The sequence below is a fragment of the Protopterus annectens genome, chromosome 2.part2 (genome assembly GCF_019279795.1).
Source record: "Protopterus annectens isolate FY-2018-M chromosome 2.part2, PAN1.0, whole genome shotgun sequence".
NCBI classification, from domain to species: domain Eukaryota; kingdom Metazoa; phylum Chordata; order Ceratodontiformes; family Protopteridae; genus Protopterus; species Protopterus annectens.
Genome location: NC_056730.1, coordinates 1,122,944,662 through 1,122,962,242, shown reverse-complemented (window position 1 = coordinate 1,122,962,242; position 17,581 = coordinate 1,122,944,662). Strand labels below are relative to the sequence as shown.

The window sequence follows — 17,581 nt, the reverse complement described above, 5'->3', positions numbered from 1 at the left end:
GATGATGAGATCAAGTATGTTTTCTCCTCTTGTGGGGATGGTGACTAGTTGTTCCATGGCATTTGAGTTTATGAACTCCAGGAACCTTTGGGCTAGAGTGTTTGGGCTTGAGTAGTGTTCCCAGTCTATATTAGGGTAGTTGAAGTCACCTAGTATGATGGTGTTTGGAGATACATTTATCTCCTCCATTGTTTTCAGGAAGGCCATGTGAGGTTCCTGAGTTTGAGAGGGTGGCCTGTAACATGCTACAAATTGCAGAGCAGTCTTGCCTATGGTTAATTGCACCTGGATGGTCTCCGATGCATCGTGCGTTGCCACCAACCTTGAGGTGTGGGTGTCCTTTATGAATATGGACACCCCCCCCTCCTTTCTTGGTGTTGTCCGGATTTTGGGACCAGAACGCATGATATGAGGTGAAACCTGCTAGTGCTGGGGTGCTCTCAGGAGCCTTGAACCAGGTTTCTGTCACAGCACAGACATCGATGTTCTCCATACTGAGAAGGGCCTCGAGTGCGTGCATCTTGAGATTGAGACTTCTGGCATTGAGCAGCATTACCCTTAGTTTTTTTTTGTGTTCTAGGGTGGTAGGTTTAGAATTTGAGCCTTGCCTAAAAAAGGCACTATGGGGGTGGCAAGAGCCTTTGCCAATATCCGGAAGCCTAGGGGTGACAGGTGCAAGCCGTCCCTTGAAGCAGCATGGCTTGTCCAGCATGTCATCCCAGGCAGACAGACATTGGATCCCCTTTGAATGACACCAGAATTTAAGCCAATTATTAAAGCTGATCATCTTATCACTGTATTGTGGCATCATTCTAGGTGAAGGTAGGATACTGCTCAAGGTCAGGGTCATACCTGCCTGGGCTACATAATCAGAGAGCTCCTCAATGTCTCTTTTCATGTAGTCCAAGGAGGTGCGTCTCAGGTCGTTGACACCAGCGTGGACAATGACTGAGTCGTACTTGTACCTGCTGTTGAGAGACCTGAGTGCTTGTGTTATGTGGCGGATTCTAGCGCCCGACAGGCAGCTTACTGTGACCTTCTCCTTACTCAGTCTGGTGAGCGGACGTCAGTGTGTCTGACTATGGAGTCACCTATGACAAGTATGTTTGGTGTTGTATTTGGCCTTAAGGGCAGTGACTGCTTTGCACACTGATTTTGTTGTTTATGTGTTGTTTGTGTGGTGTATTGAGTTTGCAGTTGCTTGAGTGTCTGCTTTGGAGGCCTCTGCTGTTTAGGTAAATTTTTACTCAGAGCCTCCGAGTATGTCTTAGTGTGTTTATGTGTTTGATTCAGTGGTATGGTTGAGTTATGTGAGACTGGTATTGTGGTGTGTGTAGTTGCCTTCTCCTCCTGCCTGGTCTTGCCAGTCCTGAGTTGAGAGAGCTCAGCCTCCAGTCTGGCTAAATAGCTGCATCTCTCACAAGTGTTAGTGTTACGTGGGAGGAGGAGAGGGTTGTCCGTGTACATGAGACAATTGTAACATTGTCTCAGAATTCCCAGATTCACCAACTGGGCAGGAGAGGACGCCAGCATCTGACCCTTCGACATGCTAGAAAGAATTATGAGTTGGTATGAGACAGAAAAGTAGTGGGCTTAGCAGGGAAGTGAGCACTCCTGGGGAGTTTTGCTAGTGAGAGATTTGTATAATATAGGAGTGCTTGACCTGCAAAGAGAATGCTTATAAGACAAGGGATATGCTTATAAGACAAGTGCTGAGCTTTTGAGAAGAAAAGCTATTTGGAACAAGTGCTGCACTTTTTAGTGTAGGTGTAAACTGTTTAGGTTCCTAACAGAGCAGTTCTAAGGGAAAAATTGAAGAACAGACTTTCTGGAGCCAGAAAGAGTTTAACCTTGTTTAACTGGCGCTGCCCGATGCTGCTCTAGTGGCAACTCCGCGCTAAATCGCGCTACAGCACGTTAAAGCGTGCTTGATAGCAGGGGCTGGAAAGAAGCAGGAATATAGACCCAAAAGGGAAAATAAAACTACAGTTTCAAGTCAGTAACCACCTCTATGGGGGGCAGGGAAGCTGCTCAATGTTAGTCACTGCCACTGATCAACAGAGAGACTCTCCTCCAGCCCAAGCAAAAATGGCCTCACAGAAACTTTCAAACAGTTCAGGAACAGCAAGCCTGTAACTGAACTTTTTTAACTCTCAGAAAAGTGGGAAAAAAGCAAGATTTTTTTTTTGTTGTTTTTGTTTTTTACAGAGGTAGCAGAGGTTCACAAGTAATATCAAGTTATAACAGTGCAGTAAATGACCCCACACAAGAGTGCTAGGTCAAGGACAGAAAATATGCAAGTTTTAAGAAAAAAAACGATTTAAAATTAAGTGCAAACAGGAATTTCAGCAAACAGCTTTTGGTTGTGCTCTAAATACAGCTACTAATACAGAAATCAAGTTTAACAAGCCAGAAAATGCTCAAGCTAGGCAGCTATGCAGAAAAACTTAGCAAATAAACAGAGAAAAAATACTTAAAATCTCAAAAGTGGCTCCCTTCTTCTCTCAGCGTTTTTTCCCCTTATAAAATTTATAAGTCCCAACAGTCACTGATGGACTTATTTTCATTACCATATACCAGTTCTAGTTAGCCAACTCCCCAGTGACTAAAACATAATCTGCTTGATAAAATGTCAGTTTAGGGACACAAATCAGTAAACATTTTCTTAAACAAAAATGTATTCTATCTTCAGTTAAATTAAGCTCAGGGCCTCAGCTGTGACCTTAGTTGAGCTTCCCATCTCTCAATAAACTGAATAAACCTCCTCTCCAAACCATTTAGTAATGCCAAGCCTTTAAACTGTTCAAACTAGAAGCTTTTATTATCCCACTTAGTAAAGCATTCCATATTTTACCAACTCTAAACTGAAAGCATCATTTTCTTAAGTTTTTATTTGGAATTTTTCATAAGAAATGAGTTTTTCCTGGTACCAAACATATGAAGACACATTTCCAAATCAAGAGTGGCCAAGATAGCACTATTCATACTTTTATACAGTAATTATAAAGTCTGTGTCTTATAGAATATAGGGACAGCTAACCAACTGATCCTTGTATTTTAATTTATTAACTCTGCTTATGTTATAGTAATATAATTGTGTATTTTTTCCAATTGAATTATTTGTGAATGGTTGTAAATACAAGCTGCACTGCAATATTCAATATTGGGCGTAACAGTAATTATATATATATATGAAGTAAGCAGATATCTAGGATATACTGCACAGTTTTTCAAGTCAGGATGAGAATGCATTGGTACCTATATATATATATATATGTATATATATATATATATATAGGTACCAATGCATTCTCATCCTGACTTGAAAAACTGTGCAGTATATCCTAGATATCTGCTTACTTCTTGATAACCCAGTTCAGGTTATTGACATAATTGTTGATTGTCCACTAATATTCCGAAATCCTTAACTTTATCATCTCTTTGTAAAATAACATTATCCAAAGCATATGGAAAGCAATGATTAAGATAACCAAAGTGCAGTACTTTCATTTTACATGCTTTAAATTTCATATTCTTATTTTGTGTCCAAACAAACAAGATATATAAGTATTTTTCCAGGATTGCTTGATGTGTTACTGAATTTACAGTTGCACCGATCTTCGTATCTTCTGCAAACTTACTTAATAAGTGAATCAGGTAGTCGGACATAAAGATTTTCAACAGTAAAGGCCCAAGCAGTGAGCCCTGAGGCACTCAACTGTTACATTCCTATATTCAGGGATTCCTCAACGTACTATCCTACCTGTCAGCTATTCACCAATCTGTATAACTACAAACCAGTTTATGCCCAGCTTTAATAAAATTAAGATAATGCCACCATTCGGCAGAGAGTCAAATTCCTTAGACAAATTTAAATAAATTACGTCAACCACCAAATCTTGGTCCACTGGCTTCCATATGTTCTGGTAAAAATTAAGGAAGTAACAAGAAATGATCTAACCAAACAAAAACCATGCTAAAAAATATCTAAAGTCACACTTATATCCCCCATTATCAGTGAACTAATCACTGATATTGGAGGATATATGTTGATAAGAAATAATCTAGCCAAACAGAAACAATGATGAAAAATATCCAAAGTCACACTTATATCCTCCATTATCAGCAAAGTAATCACACTCTCAGAATATTTACCTAAAATGCATGTTAGACTAATTAGACAGAAGTTATTTAGTATATCTGTTACTATTTTTAAAAAGTGTGATAAAAGCAGTTTTCCATATATGTGGGGAGCTTTCCTCCCCTAACACACGATAGAATAACCAGTGTAAACACTGTATAATAGTCCTGTAAATCTTTAAGATAGAAAACCTGTTAAGGCCATCAGGGCAAGCCATGGAATTTGTCTTGATAGCACTTAATGACTTCTCCACTATACCCACTGTTATAGAGGGGCAGTTATCATTGTATCGCCTAACAAGTTTAAGGGTAACATAGCACAATTATTGGATAAAGTCAAAAATGTATCAGCAAAAACTCCTGCTAATTCAACCCGATTAGTAATACTTGAATTAGTGTCCTCCTTATGTCCCTTCAGATGCCTGTACAGGGCCTTATTGTTATCTTTCAAAAAATTAGACAGTCTAAACTCATATTTTCTTTTTTTAGGTCAGAACACACACCTATACCTTGTAATTATCTCAACTGGGATCCGTTTTATATCTAAACAACACCTATTCTTTCTGTTTTTTTAAGCTATCTAATTTACTTGACTATACCACTGTGAACATTTTTTTAAACTTCTAACTTTAATACTAAACAAGGAAATAAACCTTACAGTCATATAGTTGGTATAATTATAGAACTTATCCCAACAGTCTTGTATTTTGTTGCCTTTCATAGCTTCCTGCCACTTCTGATTACCTAGTTCATTATTTAAGCCTATTATATAACTAGCTTGATAAAATTTCAGAGCTATTGATTTGATTTTGATGAATTTTCTTCTTTAGCTTAGTGACATCCTAACACACACAAATGGTCTTATCCACATACATTATATTCAGTACTACTATGACTAGACTCAAGACTGCTATAGACCCAGACAATATCAAGTATATTATTTTTCCTTGGATATTTATCAACTGAGTATATTCATGTTCAACACTGCTACTGACCACTTCGGTAGTAATGTCCTTACAAATTCATTGCCTACCCAATTAACAAAAGGAGCATTCAAGTCACCCACAACAATATCATAGTTAATGCTGAAAACAACTGTCCAAAGAACCACAAAAAATTCCAACTTATTTCTTGTTAGGGATGGTGGTCTATAGAAAAGGGCTACAGTCTAGGTAGATGAACTGTCATCAGTGTTAATGCCCATAATCTCTGAATATGTGTTAGACTGCTTAAATAAAGATTTAAAGAAGGAGTCAGCCTATATAGAGACCCCTCCCCCTCTCATTATTTTTAGAATGATGCCTTCCTATAAAGCCTCTAAATAAACACACAAGTGATCAGAGACAGTCGTCAGGTTCACTGTCATATCATTCTTAATCCAAACAACATCCAGTATTTTGTCCTTTTTAGTTGGTTTATCAACTATTTGTAAGTAGCCGATTTCCTTACTAATTTCAATTATATAATCAATGCCATTGCTTCCCATAATCATTTTGGACTATTTCACATGAGGAGCATTTGAATCACCTACTGTTATATGTTGCTGAAAATAATTTTTTCACCAAAAGTTGCACAAAATTCATCGACATTATCATTAGACAGATTAGAGGGGTCTGTAAAATAAAGCCCTGCTCCATTTTAATTTTCCCACACCAGTGTTCATTTCAGTAAGTTCACTTCCTAAAAAGACAGTCTATGAAAACAATTTTTAGCATTACCCAACACAGCACTTCCTTTTTTATTCCACCTGTAATTATAGTGCCCCTAAAATCCCTCAAGTATAAAAGGCCTGTTAGTGTCATTAAACTGTGTTTTGTTTATAAAAATATTGTTATATTTTACTCCCAAAACTCTTAACTTCAAGATCTCAAAATTTTATTATTCAAACTCTTAGCATTACAAAGTAGACATTTCAATAGTCAAACATTGTTTATAGTCAGGCTTTGTTTTTCACTCCTTTTTGATAAAAAAGGATGAATCAGAGTAACCTTCAGTTGATCAGCTTATAGCCTTAGTGACTAAAATGCATGTCGTGACCAAACATCGTACTCATGTCTCCACAAATGGTGAGTCCATTGACAAAGTTGCTTAAGCAATTCACCCTTATAACATTAGTAAACTATCAAGCTGCTTTAAAAAGTACATGATTGTACCTTAGAGCAGGAAATACATTGCAAAGAACTAGATGAAAAATCATTTTTTCACTTAAAAGATACTACTAGTGATTTCATTGTAAGAAATAGACTTGTGAATTTTTCCTACATCATTATTCTTTTCTACCACCACCACCATGTTATACTTTCTAGATCTGGGGCCTGAGGTCCATAAACAATCTCAGTGCAAGTCTGTATTCCTTCAGCAAAACTTGACATCATTCCTGATAATGGATGCCTCCCTAGAAGAGTGAAGAGCCTACCTAAGTTCCTCCATGGTTCAGGAAAAGTGTAGCCTCAGGAAAGGGTGAATCCATATAATCCAGCTAAAGCTACAGCCAGATCTTCCTGCCCTTAAGACTTTGGAGGGATAGCCAAGAACTAAGCCTCTCTTGCTGCAGCATCCAGTCTGTGGTGTGGTATATAAATAAACACTACAGCACATGTTTCTTCCCCCTTTACAGAGAGCCAGAGTCTTCATCTTTACAACAGTCACATTCTTGGAAGATGTGAATGTAATGGTATGCTCCCTGATTCTTATCTCCAGTCTTCTCCTGGAGCTGAGGGTAAGAAATCTTGTATGATCAGGGTATTGTGGTGGGGGGAACCACTGAGATCAACCTAACATTCAGAGGAATGCTCTCCTCCTGTTGTACTGCTTTGTCCAGGAAGGCATTGTGAGGAATCATTAGTGGTTTGCATTATTCTTTGTATGATGAGGAGGATACCTGTACCTTTTCTTTTAATCCATCCAATTCTGTACTTCATCACAAAACTCAGAAATGTACTAAGGCTCCTACAGGTCTCCTTAAGATGGCCATAAATGGTTTCAAATAAACCTTTTGTGGTTAGAAAGCAACCTCACTGTAAACAATAGAATTCTGACTTGACACAACAGCCATTTCAGTCTCATGGCATGGCTGCTATTCTAGATCCCTTGCTTCCTCCAGATTGACCACAGTGTTGAAGGCGATTGAGGCTTCCTTACACCTATTATGCTTAGTGTGCTATCCAGAAGAGGTTCTCCATTTGAACAGAGGTGTATCCACTAACACCTTATTTGCCCAATGATAAAGGAAGTAAAGTTGTTGCTTAAATATTTGAAATGTGATGTAAAGTAGTCGTGCTGATTAGTGCAGGAAAGGAAAATCTCAGTGGTTAACTGTTGAAGGCTTCTCAACAACTCAACTGGATATACTGAGTACATGTCTGGCATTTCTCCCTTTTGAGTAGGTATTTGTTATGTCTACTAAATTTTAGATTCATTGATAATAATCTGTTTCATTTTTAAGCTTTAAACATATGTTCAGTCATATGAAGTTAACTGGAACTGATAATTACTGAAATAGCGGATTTTTTTTTTTTTTTTTTTTGCTACTTTTCCCTCCCCAATTAGCAGATTTTTTCTTTTTTTGCTACTTTTCCCTCCCCAACCATCAAGCCTCCAATCTTTTCTTAGTCCATTCTTTCCCTTTGATCCACGACATCTTAGGACACCTGGTAAGTGAGGCAAAGACTGAGGATTGTGTTCTTCACCCATTGGGAGTGAGATTTTTTTTTATGCTCGTATCACTCTCATCTGTTGGCTAGACAGCGAGGTGCAGTGCTGAGTCATTATGGATGTACATTTCCCCATATCCACTGTGCTCATATTAATTGTCCTGCATTCTTTGGGGGATAGGCTCTTATTCCCCAAGCATCCCCAATTATAGTTCTTCTGGCCTTCCGTCAAATTCAGATGGCACTACATTGCTGAAACGTGACCAGCTGTCCTTCACCCCCCCCCCCCCCCGCGCCCCAAGAATGTGTGAGCCAACATTGTCTTCTCATTCCTGTCTTTCGTCAGCTGATTTTTGAAGGTCATATTTGAACCCTAGTTGTGTGGGATGTGCTCAAGGTCAAAACTTCTGTTCCACAAAACTAGTTACTGGAGGAAGGAGTGTTACCATGCTGAAGTTTAGAATGGCCACACTGGCAGTTGCTATGGTATTATATTGAATTTCTCTATGATGTAGCCTCTGTCTCTTCTCCATTACAACAGAACAGTTAAATGTCATGTCAGACTATTATCAGATTTGTATAAGATTGTAAAAGCTGTTCAGTAAAGCTTGTGAATGTAAATCTGTAGCATTTTTTTACTTTTGAAATTTTTGTTTGATAATGGAAGTCTGTAAAACGGGACTTTTAAATTTGTAGTTCTGATTACATGCTTGTATTTGTTCATTAAAGGGAATTATAAGATAAAGGCACATGAGCTTGTCTCTCGGTTTCAACAACACAAAACTATATTCTGTTGATATTCGTCTAGGAAATAGAACTATGTTTGAGCAAATAGATGTGTGCATAGTTTATGTAAGAATAGTTACATGCACCATCTGTGTTATATTTTGGAAATGTGGAAGATAGTTGCTTTTCATTGTTTTAGTTTTTCTAATTTGTTCTGTCTGTGTGTTTCACTAGGCGTTGGGTGCTCCAAAAATTAACTCAGGAAGCCTCTTTACCTTGCCTTGTCAATAAAGGCAGTACAGGAGTGGAGTTGTCTGAAAAGCTACAGCAGATAGTACAAGAAGAAATGAAAGTCTGTACTGAGGCTGCAGGAAGGTATCCAAGCAACTATAATGCCTGGTCTCATCGTATCTGGGTCTTACAACACATTGCAAAATGCAACGTTAAGGTATGAGAATAGTTCAGATAGAAAGCAGTTTAGCTTTAGTGAGACCATTGCAGCTGCTGATATTTTTCAAGTAGAAGTGATGTTTGCAGTTTCCTCCAGAAATGTGACTTAACAGAATGGGTAAAGTAAATATGAATTTGCAGTTTAACTGTTGTGTGTGTTGTTTGACAGGTTTTACATGACAAGAAGGCATCAAACATTACTTTTCAAATTGTGACTGAAATTTGAAAAGATTGAAAAGATATCCTGTGTGGTGTGTTGACATAATGATCAAATTTATAAAACTAATTTTAGGGGAGTCCCTTGTGAGCTAGTGGTTAGGATTCAGCTCTGTCACAGCTGCTGCCCAGGTTTGATTTCCATTCTGGGAAGCTTCAATGCATTTGTAGCATTGGACATGGGTTGGATTCCCAGCCAGTGCAAGAAACCAGTACATTCAAACACTTGTTTTGATGGTGCAGTGGAGAGACAAACATGGGGTGCTCATTTCTGTCCTAGAGATTACCCTGTCTCTGGAACAGGCTCCCCATCCATGCATAGCAGATTTCTTTCTTAACTCAGTTCAAGTGTAACTTGGACAACTGCATGGGGAACAGGAAATATATCCCTGGTTTGGCATCTATGTCTCTAATGGACACAGGCAGCCTGTAAGAGGTTTATCTCCCAGGCCCTGCTTGTAACTGCTTCATCTCCAAACCCCTTGGCTACACTTAAGGGTACCAGAACTTGTCAGAGATTTGGGATGCATGGCTAGGCTTAAAAAGGCCCTTGTGGTCATTAGCCTACTCCACACCTATGAACCTATGAAGGCTAATCGTCACACAACAGCAGCCTTCATTTTCACCAAAAGTTGCACACCAGCAGCTTATAAAACACTGTTTTTTTTTTCGTGTGCATCACGCCTAGCTTAGCTTCTAAGGTACTTTGCTGTGAATTGTTACATTGCATTCCAAGTCACTCCTCCCCAGGCATGCAGCTTATATCAGCTGTAGTGGTATAATATTGCACTTCTTTAATTCATTCATGCCACAGCTTCAAAATGAAATATTGCCTTATGGCTTTTCCTCTTTTCCTCATCTTCCACAAGGATAGGGTTTCCTTAAGGGCTAACCTTTCTTTCATGCCAAAGGTAGTAAATGAACTGTGTTCAGTTTGTCAGTCTTTCATCCCCAAGAACCTCCACAGCCATCTTTCCTCCTTGTCGTTATGTCTCAAAAAATCAGCTTCTCAAGCTCTTTGCCCAAGGTACTCTGTCAGTAGTCTTTCTGTCCTGATGTACAGCCTCTTCCAAAAAGGAAGTTAAAAAAAAGTCTTAAATTCGAAACTTCAGCTCTCCAGCCACTGCTGGATGTCTCCCCCATGTCTGATGAGAACTTGGTATGTCTGGTTCCATTGCCCACCTCAGTTATTGCAACCAAATCAGAGGCCAATATAGGGCAGGTCACTCACATGTTATTTGAGGCTGATCCAACATCTCTTTTAGATGGGAAGGGGGAGCCAAGGCTAGTTATTTCTGAGGGGCCGGAAGGTATTCCTCAGATTATTGTTTGTCAGTACATACTCAGTTCCTTAACAGAAATACGTCAGGGGTCTGAACCTCCACTGTTTGCACAAGCTGATGTTCCTACCAAGAAGAGGCAAAAGACTAAGCACACCTCTTCCACTCCGTTGGTGAGAGACCCTCAAAAGGAATGCCAGGACTTTACATAGGTACTTTTCAAAGCCTTTGTGTCTTTGCAGCCCCCTCAGTTTCCAGGCTCCTTCTGCAGTGGGGACTCCTTTCTTTGCACCCCTTTAAAGAGGTATAGCGATTCTTCCTCTGAGGAAGTTTTAGACTCTGAGGAAGAATCTTTATTTTGTACTTCTCAAATCCACACTCCTTTGGAGCTGGCTTCAGATGAGGATGAATCCCTTTCCCTTGACTCTATATTAGAGGAACTTTCTTTTGGAAGTACTATTCTTAAAACGTTGGAACATTTTAAGTGGAAGAGTTCTAAAGTGTCTGATGGTCAGCGGAGATAATATGACTTATTCTAGATCATGACTCGGTTTACCTTTATAATCTTGAATCACACTTGTGCGAGTATTTATATATTCACATCGAAAAAATGAAACTGGAAACAGCAACAGTTGTTAATGTTCGAAAAGCAGCAAATCGAATAGCCGATTCGCTGAGTTTTGAACATAAATGTTGACAACAAAATTAGATAGTGTAATGCAGGGGGGCAAGCCCCCTCTGCTCCCCCCCTACTTTATTATTCTAACTCCGAGATCACACTACAGCGGGGAAAGGAACCATTTCCAACTCCCCACTATAGTGCAATCTGCCCCAGAATGTTGAATGTGCAATGAGTGAATCTCACTGTGCATTCGCTCATTGCACATTCGAACCTTCTTCCATTCGACGTTTGCAAACCTTGCAAACTGTCTTTCGAACAATTGTCGGTCGCCCATGTGCAATACGCACATGTAAAGGTAAACCGATAACTCCTAAGCCTTGAACTATTCCTCCAGTTTTGGAAGATTTACTGGATACTTTTAATTCTGCATATTAACTCATGAATCCCAGCCCCTTGCTCCTAAAAAGCCTTGTAGGTTCTATAAAGTTCCTGATAGGCAACAATTTCCTTATAAAAACACATCCTCCGACTCTTCTGTTATTTCATAGTTTACAGACAAGCCTACCAAACTGCTGTCTTTTCCTAATGTCTTGCCTTTTGATAAAGATAGCATGGCCATGGACAGATATAGCAAGAATGTGCATACTTTGCCACTTTGGCTTTTAGAGCTATTAATTACCAAACTCATATGACAAGACATGTTTTATCTGTTATTTCTAAACTGGGTGATGTTTTATGATGTGCCTACTTCTGACAGTAAGTCTTCAGCTTTATTATTGCTTGGTTCTTTCTCTCAAGCGTCCATACCCTTATCACATGCAGATATGATGTTGCAAATGCTCCTTCTAGAACAACTGTGTCTGGGTCTGTCGTCCGCTAGTATTCTTTGCTAAGATTCCATTTTCTTCCTGAAGATATCAAAGCCAGATTACTAGACTGTCCTGTGGACAGGCAATATTTATTTGGCTGTGCTGCAGCAGATCTTTTCAAAACTTTACAAGACAAGAGTAAAGTAATGCAAGATATAAGGCAAATTTTCCTTTCCCCTGTCCCTAGAAATTATCCTTTCAAAATAGATCAGTTTGTTCACCGTTAATAAACACAACCCCAAAAGTGTAAATGGCCTAGTAAGAGTAGGTCTTATAAGTCAGGACAGGATCCTACCGGTCACAAATCCTCCTTTCCTGACCGACCTGCTTATTTTTGACATTTACTTCCTACCCTTTCCTTCTTCCCTCAACCAGATTCCCTTAATTCAAAGACTTTCCCTGTCCTTCAAAGTTTGGCAAGCAATTACCACAGACAAATAGGTGAAAAAGAGGTATTGGATGTCTATTCCCCCTTGTGCAGGTATTTCTCAACCTCTTCCAAACCAGTTATTAGTTTCCTCCACTCCTTGTGGATCTTTTAAATTAGGACACTATTCAGTGAGTTCCTCCCTCTCTCCCAGTACAGAACAGAGTATTATTCAGAGATGTTTCTACTTCCCAGAAAAGGTGGAACCTGGAGACCTATTCTGGGCCTTTCTTTTCTTAATACTTCTGGTTCCAAGCTTCAAAATGCTAACTCTGTAGTCTCTGTTTACCCTACATTCTCCCTCAAGCTTTTCTTGTTTTTGCAGACTTGAATGATGCTCATCTTCATATTCCAGTTCATCCTTTTTTTTTCGTGAGGTTTTTGAGATTTTGTGTGTCTTCCTTATACTTTCAGTCCTGTGCTTTGCCCTTTGGACTTTCCGCTGCACCTCTGGTCATTATGTAGTCGTTTGCAGATTGTGAGGCATTCACATTTTCCAATATATGGGTGACCTGTTACTTCAGGCTCCTTCTCTAGCTGCACTGCAGAAGAACCTGCAGTTCCCCATGCAACTTTTTTTGCAAGTCTGTCCTGGCACCCTCTGAAGACCACATTTTCTTGGGTTTCAGGATTACCGCTCTTTTTATAACAGCATTTCTTCTTTCATACAAGGTTCTGTTTGTCATATTATTTTCAGAGCCTTTTTCCTTTGCAGGTGACCTCTGCAAGAGAAGTTTTGAGATCTCTGGAGTTCATGGCACCCATGATTTCCTATGATGCCATTTGCCAGAGTCTACATGAGGAAGCTTCACTGGTGCCATAAGTCTCTTTGGCTTCAACTTTACCAATCAGTTTCCCTATTCATCTCTTGCCTTGAATCAGGAAAAAGATCTTTGGTAGATCAAACGTATCTCCCTCAATCCACAGCTTCCTTTTTAACCCCCCCCCCAGTTCAAGAGGTGTACATGGATACATTGAGCATGGCTTACGGGACTTGTTCAAAAAGTATCCGGTTTCAGGGAGTTTGGTTTTCCAGGATGTCTGAGTCCACATAAACATTAAGGAACATTAAGAAAATGAAGACTTTGATTCTGGCCCTTCATTATCTTTGGTCTCCAGACCCTCCAGGGTGTTCACAGACAACACTACAGTCATGTGGTACATAAACTTTGCAAGCTAGCCCAGATAGCATGGGAAATTGCCATTTTGCACCATCTATTTCTTCAGGCAGTTTATATTCCATCAGAAGGAAACACAATTGCATACACCTTGAGTAGATCCAGGATAGACACTCATGAATGAATGTTAAGCAGAGAGGTCTTTTTGGACATTAAAAAATCAATAGGGTATTCCAGAAATAGATCTTTTTGCCTCTCCCAAGAACAGTCAACTAAGAAAGTTTTGTGCCAGGGATCCCAGCCCAGTGGCATGGAAGACAGACATCACTTTTTTCATGGAAAGAAAGATTACTCTATGCATTTCCTCGTCTTCCTGTTCTGCCAAAAGTACTTCAAAAAATTTGTCAGACAAACTCCAATTCTTGCTGGCAACTCCCTTTTGGCCCAGACAGCACTGGTTTCTACTTTTTCACCTGGCCAGGAACAGTCATCACAAGGTACCTCACAAGTTGGACTTATTTACACAAATCAACGGCTCTCTTATTCAACCTCTTCGCGACATACAAGTGTTAGCACTTTGGGTGATAGGGTTTTAATTCCTTTCAGGGCCATTTTTTGTGGACGTGCTGCAGGTTTTACAGGAGGCTTGGGAACCTATTACTAGAAAATCTTATGTATCTAAGTGGAAGATGCCTTCCTTGTGGTGCAGGAAGAAGAACCAGGACCCCTTTTTAGTGGATATTCTTATTGTTCTTTCTTATTTGTGAGAGTTGCTCAGTTGTGGACTGGGGAAGGAAAAGCCAATTATGCTAGTAGATCCTGTCATATTCTTCGCAAGAGTGCAGTGGAATTTTCATAAACTGACCCTTTTCCAAAAGATTCTGTCTAAAAGATTGAAATAAAAATGCAGGACAGTACGATTCTTAATGTTATCTGGTTTATTGGGTTTCCGTATGAGCACTTTTGTCCAGTATACTTTTATCAGATAGGTTTTTAGCTTTCACTTATGGAGTCAGGCCTCGTCTAGTAAGGCAGTTCTTCAGGACACAGAATTCTGAGCTTTTTTTTTTTTGTTTTTGCCCCAATGTAAGATTTAATAGACACATTGTTGCCATATACATTAATCTGTGACGGGACTTTCCTTGGTAGGTGAGTTATGCACTCTTTCCATTGAGGCTCCATTGTTTGGGGTTTCCTGTATGCCAGACAAGTATATACTTGTATTACTTGTTAACAAGAAGGTGCTTATTCGTGGTTGCTGAGTATTTGGCATTATATGATAGCATACATTAGAATGGACATGCCATCATCCTGAATTTCCAAGATTTTTTTTTTTTGCCAGGATGAATCCAGCCAGTAATATGTGAAGGTAATCTTATTTTCTGTAGATACTGTAAGAAAGTGAGAGTGTATCTGTTAAAATTTTAAAATTACACTAATGAACATTATGTCATGATGGTTTTGAAAAGGTAACAAAGTATCATGGTATTAACTTGATGCAAGCATTGTGGATAAGTGATTATATCAAATATATTAGGACCGTATTTTTTTCTTTGCACCATATTTTTAGGTTCTTCTTGATGAACTGTCTTCCACAGAAAACTGGGTTTCCATGCACATTTCAGATCACAGTGGCTTCCATTACCGTCAGTTCTTACTGAAATCTTTACTTGCTGCCAGGAGTTTACCGAACAATGCATTAACAACACTAAGTCTATTACACAGTGAACAGATTTGTAGTCTTCCAAAAGGAGAAAAGGACTTTCAGGAGAGACAGAAAACAGATATGTCACATCTCTGTGTAAAGGAGCTGGCACTTTGTACGGACCTCATTGAAACATATACGGGGCATGAAGCACTTTGGTGTCACAGGTAAACAAGTGTGATTTAAAAACGAATTGATGTTTATTTAACTATAACTCTGGAAAGAATGCTACTTTGTTTCCCACTTTGAATGATAACTTCAGTGATCTTGCGTAAGACTTTCTTGTAGCAGATGAGACAGATGGGACTCGTGTTTGCGCGTGATACTAAGACTGCCTTGCCAACTTTCTTCCTTTTAAGCCTGACATCTTTTTGGGCCACCTGTACTGCACTATATTCAGATTAACCCATAAGACATATTTTTGTCACCACGTTTTTCTTAACAGTGTTTGTAATAGAATTTATTGCATGAATTCTATTGGCCTTTAAAGAACAATTGTAATAGTGCAGTTTAGATCATCTTGTGTTTAAATGTAGAACTATTGAACATATTACCACTGTTCTAATCAACAGATTATTAAAATTAACTGGCACAGCATGCTTTTAAATCATTTATGGATAAAGTTGAACTGTTTACCAAATATATATATATTTGTTTACCATGGTAGTGCACTACGTATGAATAATCTGGTTTTTAAATTGGCACCAGCAAGAAGAATTATGGTTAAAAAAATAGGAAGCCCTGGATTACCTAACAGACTTTGTAATATTTTAGAATGAAGAAGAAATGGTTGGCAAGGTTTCTGCATGTAAGGGCTGCCCTTGATCATGAGTTGCATCTTCATGCTTGCAATGTTTGTAGAAGCAAGTTTTTTTTAAATAATTACTTGTATAAACAGATGCACAAATGTTCATAGGTGATTACTAGGTCAGTGACCCAAGGGGGCCTTTTTGAGCCTACCCATACTTCTCAAGATTCAAAACTTGTATCTTTGAGATAAACATCTTAATCATTATGCCAACTCCCCCATAAAAATAACCATTTGTTAATCGGGTAGACCCACTGGTTACACTCCCTTTTTAGGGGTGAATAGGGAGCAGTATCTGGTTAAATGACTTGCTGATGGTCTTACATTAGGCAAACAAGGGCTGAGGGAATAAAACCATGTACCCCAGGAACTACAGCTCTCAGCCTTTACTCTTTACACCAACTGCAAGAGTCCAGTACTAAGTTATTTTGAAGGATAATAATGTAAAACCCATAATAGTAGCAAGAAAAAATGAGGAACTGGCCACTAAACTTTTACATGTAGCTATTAGGTTAAATGGCTACAATGATTGTTTGGGTCATTATCATCTTATTAGAGAAACTTCCTAAAACCTGTTCAGTGCCAGGCGAACCTGATGATAGGCTAATTAAGTATGGTTTGCTTTCTTTGGCAGTTCATCTGTTAAACATTTGCTTCCTCCATCCTTGCTGGAATATTTCTACTTTCTGGAAAGGAGACAAAATTTATACCTGTCCATTAGGAAACACTGCAAGAATGACAAGCCTATATGTTTGCCACCAAGCCAGATGAGTGGAACAGAAAATAAACTGCCATGATTTGACTCCTACATTAACTGTTTTAAGAGATTGGGTGAAAACAAAGCTTCATCTGTCACGTATTTTGATTTTCATGCATTTGAGCCCTCTGAAATTTTATTTAAAAATTCTCTAACATTGCTAGTTGAATCAGAGTTCTTTTTTTTTCTAGGAAACATGCTGTATGGCAGTGTACAGCATGTCAATAAACCGTAGAGTGCCACAGGGCTCAGTACCTCGGCCATTTCTTTTCTTCTCAGTACTAAATGAACATCCAGCATTACTAATTCTTTTGATTGGCTCAATACTTCATACTTTGTTGTGAATTTTTAAGGTTTACCTCTGGTTAGCCAAGTATTCCTTGATATTAAATTTAACTAAAATAATTTTGTAGGAAATAAGCAAATTCAGTTTTAAGGTAAACATTGAATTCTTACTGAAAGTTTAAATATTTTATTGCTAATTTAAATTCTGAGAAATATGGAACATGTTATGTATTTTATTTTAAAATGTACTGTGGTTTCACTTTTTATGAATTGTTTTAGTTTTAAAACAGAAACTTTGCTAACAAATGGTTTGTGTTAGTTTCATGTGTGTTAATGCAATCTCAAGTCATTACTGAAGAGTTAGCGTGTTTTATTCCATGTTATGATTTATGCCAGATTTAGTGTATAATACTCATGATGTACTTCACCAAATCACCAACCAGATGTCTTTGAAAAAGAGAATACATTTCTGTTTATGGAATTACATTCATGAATTACATAATTTTTCTGCATACTGTAATTTCT

The 17,581-nt window shown here is 38.6% G+C and overlaps 1 protein-coding gene across 1 annotated transcript in view; it reads left to right on the top strand.

Moving 5' to 3' along the window:
• PTAR1 (protein prenyltransferase alpha subunit repeat containing 1) overlaps positions 1-17,581 on the top strand; it is a 690,645-nt gene that overhangs the window by 485,372 nt on the left and 187,692 nt on the right. Inside the window, exons 5-6 of the mRNA XM_044064362.1 lie at positions 8,754-8,967; positions 15,072-15,373. Of these exons, the coding sequence (XP_043920297.1) occupies positions 8,754-8,967; positions 15,072-15,373 (516 nt within the window). The remainder of the gene's footprint in view (positions 1-8,753; positions 8,968-15,071; positions 15,374-17,581) is intronic.